Raw genomic sequence first — 13,228 nt, 5'->3', positions numbered from 1 at the left:
AATCAATGTTCATACCATTAGGTTGAAGGCTACCCAGACAGAATATAAGGTGTTGTTCCTCCAACCTGAGTGTGGCTTCATCCTGACAGTAGAGGAGGCAATGGATAGATATACCAGAATGGGAATGGGACGTGAAATTAAAATGTGTGCTTTCTCTGGTGGACAGAGCAAAGGTGTTCTCTGCATCGGGTCTCACCGATATATAGAAGGTCGCACTGGGAGCACTGGATGCAGTATAACACACCAGCCAACTCACAGGTGAAGTGTCATCTCACCTGGAAGGACTATCTGGGGCCCTGTATGGTGGTGAGGGAGGAAGTGTAAGGACAGGTGTAGCACTTGTTCTGCTTACAAGGGTAAGTGCCAGGAAGGAGATCAGTGGGAAGGGATGGGGACGAATGGACAAGGGAGTCACGTAGGGAGCGATCCCTGTGGAAAGCAGAAAGAGGGGGGAAGGAAAGATGTGCTTGGTGGTAGGATCTCGTTGGAGATGGTGGAAGTTACAGAGAATTATATGTTGGACCTGGAGGCTGTTGGGGTGGTAGGTGAGGACAAGGGGAACCCTATCCCTAGTGGGGTGGTGGGAGGATGGGTGAGAGCAGATGTGTGTGAAATGGGAGAGATGCATTTGAGAGCAGAGTTGATGGTGGAGGAAGGGAATCCCATTTATTTAAAAAAGGAAAACATCTGGTTCGTCCTGGAATGAAAAGCCTCATACTGAGAGCAGGTGTGGTGGAGACAGAGGAATTACGAGAAGGGGATGGCATTTTTGCAAGTGACAGGGTGGAAAGAGGAATAGTCCAGGTACTTGTGAGAGTCTGTAAGCTTATAGTAGACATCAGTAGATAAGCTGTCTCCAGAGATAGAGACAGAAAGATCAAGAAAGGGGAGGGAGGTGTCAGAAATAGACATCAGTAGATGAGCAATAATCTGCCTTTCAGTTTTCAGAAACAAAACAGATACCTTCACATTGATTCACATCAAAGTGCATTAGCTTTGAATTTGCCCACTGAGCACATTTTGAGGTTAAAAATGGCAGAGAGGTTCAGCAGCAAACAAAGTGTGATATGGTTCATGGTTAAGTATTAAATCACATAATGTTGTTTCAAGAAACATCTTTTCAGATTGAATATAATGCTAATTTTACCTGAAATATTAATGTTGTCATTTTCTCAAAAGCATGCATCAGGAAACAACCTAAATTTTGTAGGTATGTAACTTTCAAGAATATCTTTACAATTCCTAAAAGGAAGGGTTATTTTACCTGTAAATAGAGTACAGAATAGTATAGTGTGGGATCAGGCACTTTGACCTACAATGGCCATAATGAAAATGAAATATTTCCATCTGCCTGTACCTGGTCTATACCCCTCCAGTTCCTGTCTGTTTATGTGACTGTATAAACGCCTCTTGAACATTACCATTCTGTTTGTTCCAAGTTCCTGCCACACACTCTGTATAAGAAATGCCTTGTAAATCTCCTTTAAATTTTTCCGTCTCACCTTAAAGCTGTGCTGTTTCGTATTTAATATTTCCACCTGGAACAAGATTCTGTCAACTACGTCTGTGCCTCTCATAATGTACGATGCTTCTATCTGGTCAGCCCTCAGCCTCTTGTGCTTAGGCAAAAACAATCCAAGTTTGTCCAACTTCCCCTTACAGTGAATACTCTTTAATTCATCAACAGATGATGAAGAAAATAGAATATCTGTATCAAGTTAATTCTCAAAAAAAGAGCCAGATTCTGTCATCAATCTGCTCTTGTCAATCAACATAATTATTCATGTGAATTTGCAAAATCACTATTGTCAATATATTTTCACCGGATTCCTGTGTTGATAACTCACTGTTTAATCAGCTATTCATGCTTTTCTTTGTGCATCCAAATAATGAACTGAAATCTGAACTGAAAGATATCAACAGAAAAATTTAAGAGAATTTTCCGAGAAGCATACAGGATGAAACCTGACTTTCTGAAGATTACGATCAAGGCACAGAACAGCTGAAGTCAATTATTAAAATAAATCCTTTCTGTTAACTTAACTTTGTGGAAATGTAATAAGCCTTTAATAATTAACTTTTAAAATAAAAAAAACTCCAAATTCCAGACAGTATTCAGAATGATTTTACTGTAATGGCAGGTTTTTCAGTCAGAAAATTAATTAATCATTGATTAGGGCAAGCCACTGTTTTGCTTTACTCCTTGGAGCGAGAGAGTATGAGAAGTGACTTGATAGAGATGATGAGAGGCATTGATCATGTGGATAGTCAGAGGCTTTTACCCAAGGCTGAAATGACTAGCATGAGAGGGCACAATTTTAAGGTGCTTGGCAGTTGGTGCAGAGGAGATGTCTGGTAAGTTTTTTACGCAGAGAGTGGTGAGTGCGTGGAATGGGCAGCCGGCAACGGTTGTGGAGTTGGATACGATAGGGTCTTTTAAGAGACTCCTGGATAGGTACATGAAGCTTAGAAAAATAGAGGGCTATGGGTACCTGTAGGTAGTTTCTAAAGTAAGTACATGTTCAGCACAGCCTTGTGGGCTGAAGAGCCTGTATTGTGCTGGTTTTCTATGTTTCTATGTTTTTCTATGTTAACCATGGGAGTGCCCAATATTATATTGATGGATTTAGGGAGGGATAGGCTTCTATGCTCTTAAAGTCTGGGCACAGAAACATTCATTCATTAGGTTTCAATAGGTACATATAATGTCAGAGAAATGTATACAGTATACATCCTGAAATTTTTTGTTTGCAAACAACCCCAAAAACAGAGGAGTACCCTGAACACTGAATGAATAAATGAATGAAGAAAAAAATGCAGTTCATGTCAGCATTTAGGAAGGGTCAGAACTTCTCTTGACCTGTCCCCATCATCCATCCCATACATTGCTGAAGAGCAGCAAGTGAGAATGCAGGGGTACACACATGGTGCAGTTGACTTTGTCTTGATGAAGGTGTTTGAGTTTTCAAGGCTAGATATCAATTTTGATGTGTAAACATATAACTATACCGAACTATCTGTTCACACCCAATATAGTGACATACACTTAATGACCCCTTTATTAAGTACACCCGCTCATTAATGTAAATATTTTCACAGTCAATTGTGCAACTGCAATGCAAAGTCCTGTTCAGACCGAACGTTAAAATGGAGAAGAGATGTGATCTAGGTGCCTTTGAGCGTGGAATGATTGTTGGTGCTAGACAGAGTGGCTTTGGGTATCTCAGAAACCGCTGATCCCCTGGGCTTTGCATGCACATCAAAACATTATAGAAAATAGAAAACTTTATAAAAAATCCAGTGAGCAGCAGTTTAGTGGGTGAAAATGCTTTGTTAATGAGAGAGGTCAGAGGAGAATGGCCAGACTGGTTCAAGCTGACAGGAAGGTGACAGTAACTCAAATAAACAATGTGTTCCAACAGTGGTTTACAGAACTACTGATCCCACAACACATCAAACCTTGAAGCTGATGGGCTGGAGCAGCAAAAGACCACAAAAATACACTCAGTGGTCACTTCATCAGGTACCGGAGATACCTTATAAAGAAGCAATGGGGAGTTAGTCTTGTATATTGATTGTTGATATTGATCAACTGCTTTCATTGTACTAACTCAAAATTAAAATCTTATTCTTTTGAGTTTTGAGAGATTCTCCCACCAGCCCCCTCCCTTAAAGTTTGCTGGAAGCGAATATAAGGCCTGTTCAGTCTACAGCTTTGTTTGTTTGTGTGTGGCTCACTTAACCAAAGAACAACAAAGAACAAGGAACAATACAGCACAGTACAGGCCATTCAGCCCACAATGTTTTGCTGACCCTTTGCCCGCCTCCCATATAACCCCCCCACCTTAAATTCCACCATATACCTGTCTAGAAGTCTCTTAAATCTCTGATCATATTGCATACTCTCTAAACCAGGTAGAATCCTGGTAAGCCTTCTCTGTACCCTTTCCAATTCTTCCACATCCTTCTTATAGTGAGGTGTCCAGAACTGGACACAGTATTCCAAGTATGACCTAATCAGAGTTTCATAGAGCTGCATCATTACCCCGAGACTCTTAAACTCTATGCCTCAACTTATGAAAGCTAACACTCCATAAGCTGTCTTAACTACCCTATCTACCTGTGAGGCAACCTTCAGGGATCTGTGGACTTGTAACCCCAGATCCCTCTGCTCCTCCACACTCCCAAGTATCCTGCCATTTACTTTGTACTCTGCCTTGGAGTTTGTTCTTCCAAAGTGTTCCACTTCACACTTCTCTGGGTTGAACTCCATCTGCCACTTCTCAGCCCACTTCTGCATCCTATCAATGTCTCTCTGCAATCTTCGACAATCCTCAACATTATCCACAACACCACCAACTCTTGTGTCATCTGCAAACTTGCCAACCCACCCTTCTACTCCCACATCCAGGTCGTTAATAAAAATCACGTAAAGTAGAAGTCCAGAACCGATCCTTGTGGGATACCACTTGTCATAACCCTCCAATCCAAATGTACTCCCTCCATCAGAACCCTCTGCTTTCTGCAGGCAGGCCAATTCTGAACCCACCTGGCCAAAATTCCCTGGATCCCATGCCTTCTGACTTTCTGAATAAGCCTACCATGTAGTACCTTGTCAAATGCCTTATGAAAATCCATGTAAATCACATCCACTGCACTACCCTCATCTATATGCCTGGTCACCTCCTCAAAGAACTTGATCAGGCTTGTTAGACATGATCTTCCCTTCACAAAGCCATACTGACTGTCTCTGATCAGATCATGGTTTTCTAAATGCCCACAGATTCTATCTCTAAGAATCTTTTCCAACAGCTTTCCCACCACAGATGTAAGGCTCATTGGTCTACGATTACCCGGACTATCTCTACTACCTTTTTGAACAAGGAGACAACATTCACCTCCGTTCAATCCTCCGGTACCATTCCTGTGGACAATGAGGACATAAAGATCCTAGCCAGAGGCTCAGCAATCTCTACCCTTGCCTCATGGAGCAGCCTGGGGAATATTCCGTCAGGCCCTGTAGACTTATCCATCCTAATGTATTTTAACAACTCCAACACATCTTCTCCCTTAATGTCAACATGCTCCAGAACATCAACCTCACTCATATTGTCCTCATGGTCATCAAGTTCCCTCTCATTTGTGAATACTGAAGAGATGTATTCATTGAGGACCTCGCTCACTTCCACAGCCTCCAGGCACATCTTCCTACCATTATCTCTAATAGGTCCTATCTTCATTCCTGTCAACCTTTTGTAGGGTTTTCCTTTACCCTACTCGCCAAGGCTTTCTCATGCCCCCTTCTTGCTCTCCTCAGTCCCTTCTTAAGCTCCTTTTTTGCTACCCTATATTTCTCAATAGACTCATCTGACCCTTGCTTCCTAAACCTTATGTATGCTGCCTTCTTCTATCTGACTAGATTCTCCACCTCACTGGTCACCCATGGTTCCTTCACCCTACCATACTTAATCTTCCTCACCGGGACAAATTTATCCCTAACATCCTGCAAGAGATCCCTAAACATCAACCACATGTCTATAGTACATTACCCTGCAAAAACATCATCCCAATTCACACCCACAATTTCTAGCCTTATAGCCTCATAATTTGCTCTTCCCCACTTAAAAATTTTCTTGTCCTCTCTGATTCTATCCTTTTCCATGATAATGTTCAAGGCCAGGGAGCGGCGGTCACTGTCCCCCAAATGCTCACCCACTGAGAGATATGTGACTTGTTCATTACCTAAATACTAGATCTAGTATGGCATTCCCCCTCGTCGGCTTGTCAACATACTGTGACAGGAATTCATCCTGGATGCACTTGACAAACTCTGCCCCGTCTAAACCATTGGAACTAATCAGGTGCCAATCAATATTAGGGAAGTTAAAGTCACCCGTGATAACAACCCTGTTATTTTTGCAGCATTCCAAAATCTACCTCCCAATCTGCTCCTTGGTATCCCTGCTGCTACCAGGGGGCTTATAGAGTACTCCCAATAGAGTAACTGCTCCCTTCCTGTTCCTGACTTCCACCCATACTGACTCACCCTTTTGTAGCTGTAATAGTGTCCCTGACCAGTAATCCCACTCTCCTCCCATTTCCCCCCCTCTATCCCTTTAAAAGCACTGAAATCCAGGAATATTGAGAATCCATTCCTGCCCTGGTGCCAGCTAAGTCTCTGTAATGGCCACTACATCATAATTCAAGTATGTATCCAAGCTCTCAGTTCATCACCTTTGTTCCTAATGCTTCTTGCATTGAAGTACATGCACCTTAGTCCTGACAAAGGGTCTCAGCCTGAAACATTGACAGTGCCTATAGATGCTGCCTGGCCTGCTGCGTTCCACCAGCATTTTGCGTGTGTAGCCCTTCTACCTTACAACCTTTACACTCTTTATTCTGTTTCTCTTTCCTCAAAGCCTCTTTATATGCCAGATCTGGCTTTATTCCATGCACTATACTTGCAGATCTCGCATGACCTTTATCCTCCTCCACCTCACTATCTGCTCTAACACTCTGGCTCCCCTCCCCCTGCAAATCTAGTTTAACCCCCCCACCCCCCTAGCAGCACTAGCAAACCTTCCCGTAAGGCTGTTAGTCCCCCTCCAGTTCAGGTGCAACCCATCCTGTCGGAACAGGTCCCACCTTCCCTGGAATAAGGCCCAATTGTCCAGCAACATGAAGCCCTCCCTCCTGCACCAACTCCTTAGCCACGTATTTAGCTGCACAATCTTCCTATTTCAGGCCTCTCAAACAAGTTTCCTTGCCAGCACAGATCATCGGTGCAATCCAAAACAACGCTCAGAATGTGGAAATGATGATTTTGTGATCGTTATGAATTCAAATATTTGCGATGTCAGTCCACAATATTAATTGACGTTGACGAAGAAAACTAAAATAAAAACTGGAAGATGGACTTTAGACAATGTCCCTGGAATGTCACCGGAGCGGTGTAATAAGGAGCAAGTCCGGCTGGGGACAGTATACTTCTTACAAGAAAGGGTTGGGTTTGCTGAAATCACATTCCCGGGTATTTCCCGCATTAGTTTCGGTTTTCGCAGCACACCATTGACCTCCATTTCGTAAGACACTTTTCCGAGTGAGCTGCTGGTGAAGAGGCCGCGGGTTACCTGCAAGTTTAACAGCCGTACAACTTTAAAAAGTTGCATGTCAGGCATAAATCTTCGGTACAGTAGTTATTTTTGGAATTGAAACTCGGTATCGCCACCATCGTCCTCGCCATTCAGATTGAAACAGAAAGCAAGGAAGTTGAAAGTCCAGGAAACACAAGTCCCCAGACCGCCGAATCGATACGAATTTCGCAGGCTGTCGGGGGGACAGCGTGAGGCGCGTTGGTAAACTCGGCTCCGCGGTCCCTCCACAGGTGATTGCAGACTCTTGCAGCTTTCTCAAGTGGATCGAAATGGCAAATCCGGTTGCCCGCTGTAGATTCCAACACTTGGTTGTTGCTTTAGCTCTACTGGTTTTCTGTGTTTGCATTAACACTTTGATCCAGGCAGCGAATGTCCGCAGTCGCGGAGAGTCTGCTAAACGTAGAGCAAACTAGAAACCCAGTGGGTTACTTATACGAGGTTTTCTGATTGATCAAACATATATAGCAATCGAATGTAGTTGATGCAATTTACCTTTTTGTAACCTACTTGGACTTTACATTATATGAAATTCCTGGCAAACATCCGATTTCTGATCTTTAAACATTTATTGTATATTGTGTTTAAATCGGTAGGCAGATGAAGGGAATACTGGAAATGGATTTAAACCTAGTAATATATTGTTACTTGGTGCTGTGTGCAAACGTTTACTCTGTAAAAGGTAAGTAGTAAATCGTTTTTCAGTCACTAGCTCATTCAACACTGACGATAGTAATGGAAGATGATGGGATGTATTGTTTTGCAGAGTTCGTGACTTTGAAGTGCGAGGAGACGGTGACGGGAATATTGAACGAGGACACGATATTGCCATGCAACCTGACAACGGCAAAGCCAAGTAAACTCCTGGACATTGAATTGAGAAAAGATGATGGAGATGATACTCTAGTTTTTAAGTTTGATGGAAGTCATAATCCGAGGAAAGCTCAGGATCGAATTAAATTACTTTCTCCGGATCAACAAAATGTATCGTTGGTACTTCAAAAAACACAACTTTCAGATAGTGGGAAATATAATTATTATTTGGAAACAAATCTGGGATTTAAGGACGTTAACATCGTTTTAGTGGTTAAAGGTGAGTAACAGTATACTTTCCTTGGTTTTTTCCATTTCAAAAACTGGTTAATTCTAACTGACGTAAAATGCAGTTTTACTTCCCCAAAACACCTTTGTTTTGCGTTTATTATTACAAAAATAGACATTTATGAAAAAAAGGATAGAAGGTTACAGTAGGTAAATAAATATTGTATGAGAGTTTTATCTGTAAAAACAAAGAATACCTTTGCATTCATATAACAGGTTTTAAATCTCCAGAATGTCCCAAATCATATCACTTTCACTGAAGCCAATCCCCCCCCCCCCCCCCCATATTAGTAAACTCACCAGGTAACTGGTAGGGTGAAAGTATCCATTCATGGTGGATGACTGTACTACTGAGTAGATTACCTACTTTTGGTGTTGTTGCATCAACATATGCTGGCAAGGATCCCTTGGCATTAATGCTGAGAATTAACCGATATCTCTCCATCGTAGTGGCATACCCCAAAGGCAGTGGTTGCCCCTGTGCTGCACCAAGCGTGTCCTCGAGGAATCTGTACCCAGGGCTTTGCAGCTTAAAGCTGGTGTAAACATAGCAGAATCCATTCAAAGGAATGAAAAATGTCTCCTGGGATGGTTATATTTTCCTTAATTAGTTGTTTAGCATAGGTATGAAGTTCAGTTTTTCAATACAATAATAGTTATACCTTGATGAATGTTTATGAAAGTGAAAGCCTCTGAGGCAGAGCTCAGGGTTTCACTGGTTGCTGTATCTATTCTGTGAGAACTGCTGACTACCTGTGCTGAAACAGCAATTGGGTTGCGTTCAGCCATTATTAAGTGTTAAGAGCTTTGATTTTCAAGGGCCATGCTGGAATACTATGGCAGCGATGGCAGATTTTGGAATAATGAAAGATTCACTAATATTATCGAATAATACAATGCTCTCGTTTTAGCTCCCTACAGTTTGCCAAAACTGGCCTTAGTTAATTTGGCAGAAATGACCAAGGTGGTCACTTGTGAAACAACTGGATATCCTTCTGCTCAGATTCATTGGACTGTCAATGGGAAAAACCTCACACTCAGCTCAGAAACCAAAAGAAAAGAAACTGCTCAAGGACTGATCTCTATGACCAGCACACTTCCAATTATAACGTCAGAAACTGACCAGGAGCATAACTACACTTGTGCTGTGTGGAATGAGGCAGAGCGTAAATATGAAGCCAGGAACAATATCTCAAGTATGTTCATAATCTTCTGTTTCATGATTAGGAAAGTGATTGTTTAACTAATTGCTACAATATTGCTGGTTCTCAATGCTGCCAACTTGGTATATTTGGATTTCCAGAAGAACTTTGAGTGGGTGTAACAAAGCAAATTATACCATATGTCACAAGATGCAATATACTGGCCTAGTCTGAATATTGGGATATGGACAAAAAAATTAGAAATATGCTGGTGATTTTCAGTCTGGGAGGCATGACAAATGGGATACTGCAGTGATCAGTCTTAGCTAGAAAAAGTTGGAAGGACTTAATGGTTGAAGTAGCATGTGTAAGAAAAATGGCCAATTGATATCTCAGGTTTAGCCTCTCCATCTGGACTGAAAGAGGAGAGATATAAACCATTACAAGGTGAACAGAAGGGCTGGAACAAGAGCTAGCAGGTGATAGGTGAATTCAGGTCAGGCTGACTTAGAGGCAGATGTGGAATCAAAGGGGGAAGGTACAGAGAGCAGTTGGGAGTGGTGGGGAAGGGAAACAATTGAATATATGAACATAAAAAATAGAAACATAATCATGTCATCTGGCCTGTCAGGCCTACTCCACCATTAACTCATGTTAAATTGAAAGCTGTTGGTGTTTAGAGCAATGTACACATCAATTAACACAAATCACTGAAATTTAATTTCCATATGATGCAATAAGTAGGAAGCCAGATTATTTATTAGGTTTTAATTGCATGATGATTTAACTTCAAGAATGGGGCTATTTTGCTCCAATTATTGAGGGCCCTGGTGAGTCAACATTTGGAATACTATTTGCCTATGGGTTTGCAATAGAGAGACTGGAGCAATGGGTAACCAGGTTAATTCCTAGAATAGGGGTTTTGACCTATGCTCCCTTAAATAAAAAAAAATCTGTGTTGATCTCATTGGAAGGTACAAGATTATCACGGTTCCTCACATGTTGTTGATATTCCCTGGTTGAAGTGTCTGGACACAGCTTCAGTTTCAAAATTCAGTTGAATGAAAGTGAATTGTTTCCATTAAATGCTCCTGTTAGAACATATAATGATATTCCTTTTTGAATTGTTAATACATTTAGATATTTCGGTATTATAATTACTAAACAATATAAAGATCTTTATAAAGCTAATATAATTCCTCTAGTAGACTCCATGAAATTACAATTTTCTAGATGGAATCCACTTACTCTTTTTTTAATAGGTCGTATCCATGCTGTGAAAATGATGATTTTATCTAGATTTTTATATATTTTCCATAATTTACCTATCTTTTTAAATACATTTTTATGATCAAATTGACTCTCTTATTTCTTTTAATTGGAACAATGAGAGACCAAGAATTAACAAATACCATTTACAAAAACCCAAAAAAGATGGTGGACTTACACTTCCTAATTTAAGACTGTATTATTAGGCTGTGAGTATTAGACAATTATGTTTTTGGTTATCTCGATAAGAGCCAAAAACCACTTTGGGTTGATTTGGAATTAAAAGCTGTTAAACAATTTCATTTAACTTCAATATTAAGAACTTCATTACCTTTACAGCTCTCTAAAATTCCAAATTTAAATTTTTTCCCGCTTATTAAACAATCTTTACGGATTTGGATTCAATTTCGTAATTTTTAAAAGTTTAAACAATTTAAGTGTTCTAGTTTTTTTATATCGAAACTTTTCATTTAAACCTTCAATAACTGACCCCATTTTTCTCCAATGGAAAAATAAAGGGATCTGTTCTTTTACAGATTTATTTGGTAATGGTTGATTGATGACTTTTGAAGAGTTAATTAACAAATACTCTCTCGCTTATACACAATTTTTGCAATATTTTCAGGTTAGACATTTTTTACAGCAATATTTACCTAAGTTCCCATATTTACAAGAATCTGATTTGTTGGATACCATTTTGTAATTGAATCTCTTAGTGAAAGGTTCCATTAGCAGAATTTATTATTTACTCTTGTTACAAAAAGAGAACCTATCACTAAAGATTAAACAAGATTGGGACAGGGAACATAATATGATATTTGTGAATGAAGATTGGGTTCGAATTTTGAAAAATGTAAATTTTTCTATATGTGCCAATCACTGTTTAATTTGATTTAAAATTATCCATGATTGTCCGTGATTATTTAACAAAGGAGAGACTAACTAAAATATTTCCTATTGTAGATAGTTACTGTGATAGGTATAAAACTGAAGTAGCTACTTTGTCACATATGTTCTGGTCATGTTCTTCATTAAAACTGTTTTGGAAATCTTTATTTTCTACAATCTCTAAAGCTTTGAAAATTAATTTACAGCCTAATAGACTAACTGTTCTATTTGGAATAGTTGCATATCATATTCAGGGTATTTCATCTTCAGATCAACATGTAATTGCATTTGTTACATTGTTGGCAAGAAGGGCTATTTTATTAAAATGGAAAGATATCTCTTCCCATACATTAATTGAATGGTTTTCTCAAGTAAGGTTGTCTCTCAGCTTGGAAAAAATTAGAAGTAGAACTTTTGAACTTCGATTTGATTTTGAGAGAAGATGGGACACTTTTGCCAAATATTATCATTTAATTTGAATTATTCTACATGGTTTCCTTCCAATTTTATTATCTTTAAAAAAAAATGTGAATTGGCGGTTGATGACTTTTTTCTACATATCTCGATGATGGTTAATCGTATTGCTTCTGGGGGTTGATTCCTAATAGTGCTTTTTTTGTAGTTTAATAGGGGTTCTTTTTTCCCTTTTTTCTATATATAATTTCTTTTTCATTTTTATATATTACGATTAGATTTTTTTCTTCAGCTCTATTAATTGTATACATATTAATTTGTTGGTTTTATATTATTCTATAGTTGTTGAAGATTATACATTAATAAAAAGATTCTAAAAATGAAAATGAAACAAAATTCAGTATTGTCCTTCCATGACCCAGATGAAAAGAAGGATTTCATCAAAAGCCAGTTAATCTATCCATGGAGAATGCAGAAGTTGAGTCGCCAAATATTGTCAAGATTGAGATAAATAGAAGTTTGGGTATTTAGAGATATATGGAAAGTGTATGAAAATATAGCTGAGATATAAGCCACAATCTCATTGAATGATAGGGAAGTTATTATTTTTTGGATATCCCAATCATTTTTCTTTTTCTTACATTTGTTATGCATTAGAGGCTCTATTTAGCTCTTGAGGGTGTTTGTTCCAGGGTGGTTATGGGATTCACAGTTTTGCTTGGAGAACAACATGACTGATTTTTAAAAATTGTGGTGTGTATAAGCAAATGACATCAATTTTCTTATAAAGATTGATGATGAAATTTATGGCTTTTTCTGTTTTTTTTTTAGTTTCAAATGTGAATCCATTAATTAATAATGAACACATTGAAGGAAAAAAGAGCAAATCCCTCACAGCAGTAGGTATCGTTGTTGGAGGTCTTGCAGCTGGAATAATCCTCCTGGGTCTTTTGAAACTCTGGAGAAGGCGCCAACCAGGTACAAAATTTCAGCCAACTTCTCAACCCTTGTAATTCAAAGTATTAATCACTGGTGTAAAATTATGCATAGATAACCATTGATTAATCTGAAATACTTAAGACTTTAATGATTGCCAATTGTTATGATCTATAGCTGGCTGGTCAAAATTGTTAGCAGGGCTGTGTATGTATTTGTGCATTTGCCTTCCAAACACAAGCAGATTTGAAGTCCTGTCTGCAGTGGATGTTTACAGGGATAGGTAGATAAAGTACCAATATAAACCATGTTAAATTATTTAACCAA

At 39.2% G+C, this 13,228-nt stretch overlaps 1 protein-coding gene across 4 annotated transcripts in view; it reads left to right on the top strand.

The window, feature by feature from the left end:
* Positions 1–13,228, top strand: part of LOC132380105 (uncharacterized) — a 109,408-nt gene that overhangs the window by 92,395 nt on the left and 3,785 nt on the right. Inside the window, exons 1-5 of one of the 4 annotated variants that reach the window (XM_059948682.1) lie at positions 2,159–2,355; positions 7,748–7,833; positions 7,918–8,244; positions 9,164–9,448; positions 12,797–12,943. In XM_059948682.1, the coding sequence (XP_059804665.1) occupies positions 2,219–2,355; positions 7,748–7,833; positions 7,918–8,244; positions 9,164–9,448; positions 12,797–12,943 (982 nt within the window). In that variant the 5' untranslated portion in view covers positions 2,159–2,218. Of the gene's footprint in view, positions 1–2,158; positions 2,356–6,762; positions 7,385–7,747; positions 7,834–7,917; positions 8,245–9,163; positions 9,449–12,796; positions 12,944–13,228 lie in introns of those variants that run through there. The other 3 variants (XM_059948684.1, XM_059948683.1, XM_059948685.1) reach the window with 3 other exon arrangements.

Source organism: Hypanus sabinus, chromosome 23, assembly GCF_030144855.1.
Source record: "Hypanus sabinus isolate sHypSab1 chromosome 23, sHypSab1.hap1, whole genome shotgun sequence".
NCBI lineage: Eukaryota > Metazoa > Chordata > Chondrichthyes > Myliobatiformes > Dasyatidae > Hypanus > Hypanus sabinus.
The sequence above is the reverse complement of the archived record's forward strand: the minus strand, read 5'-3'. Positions and strand labels throughout refer to the sequence as shown.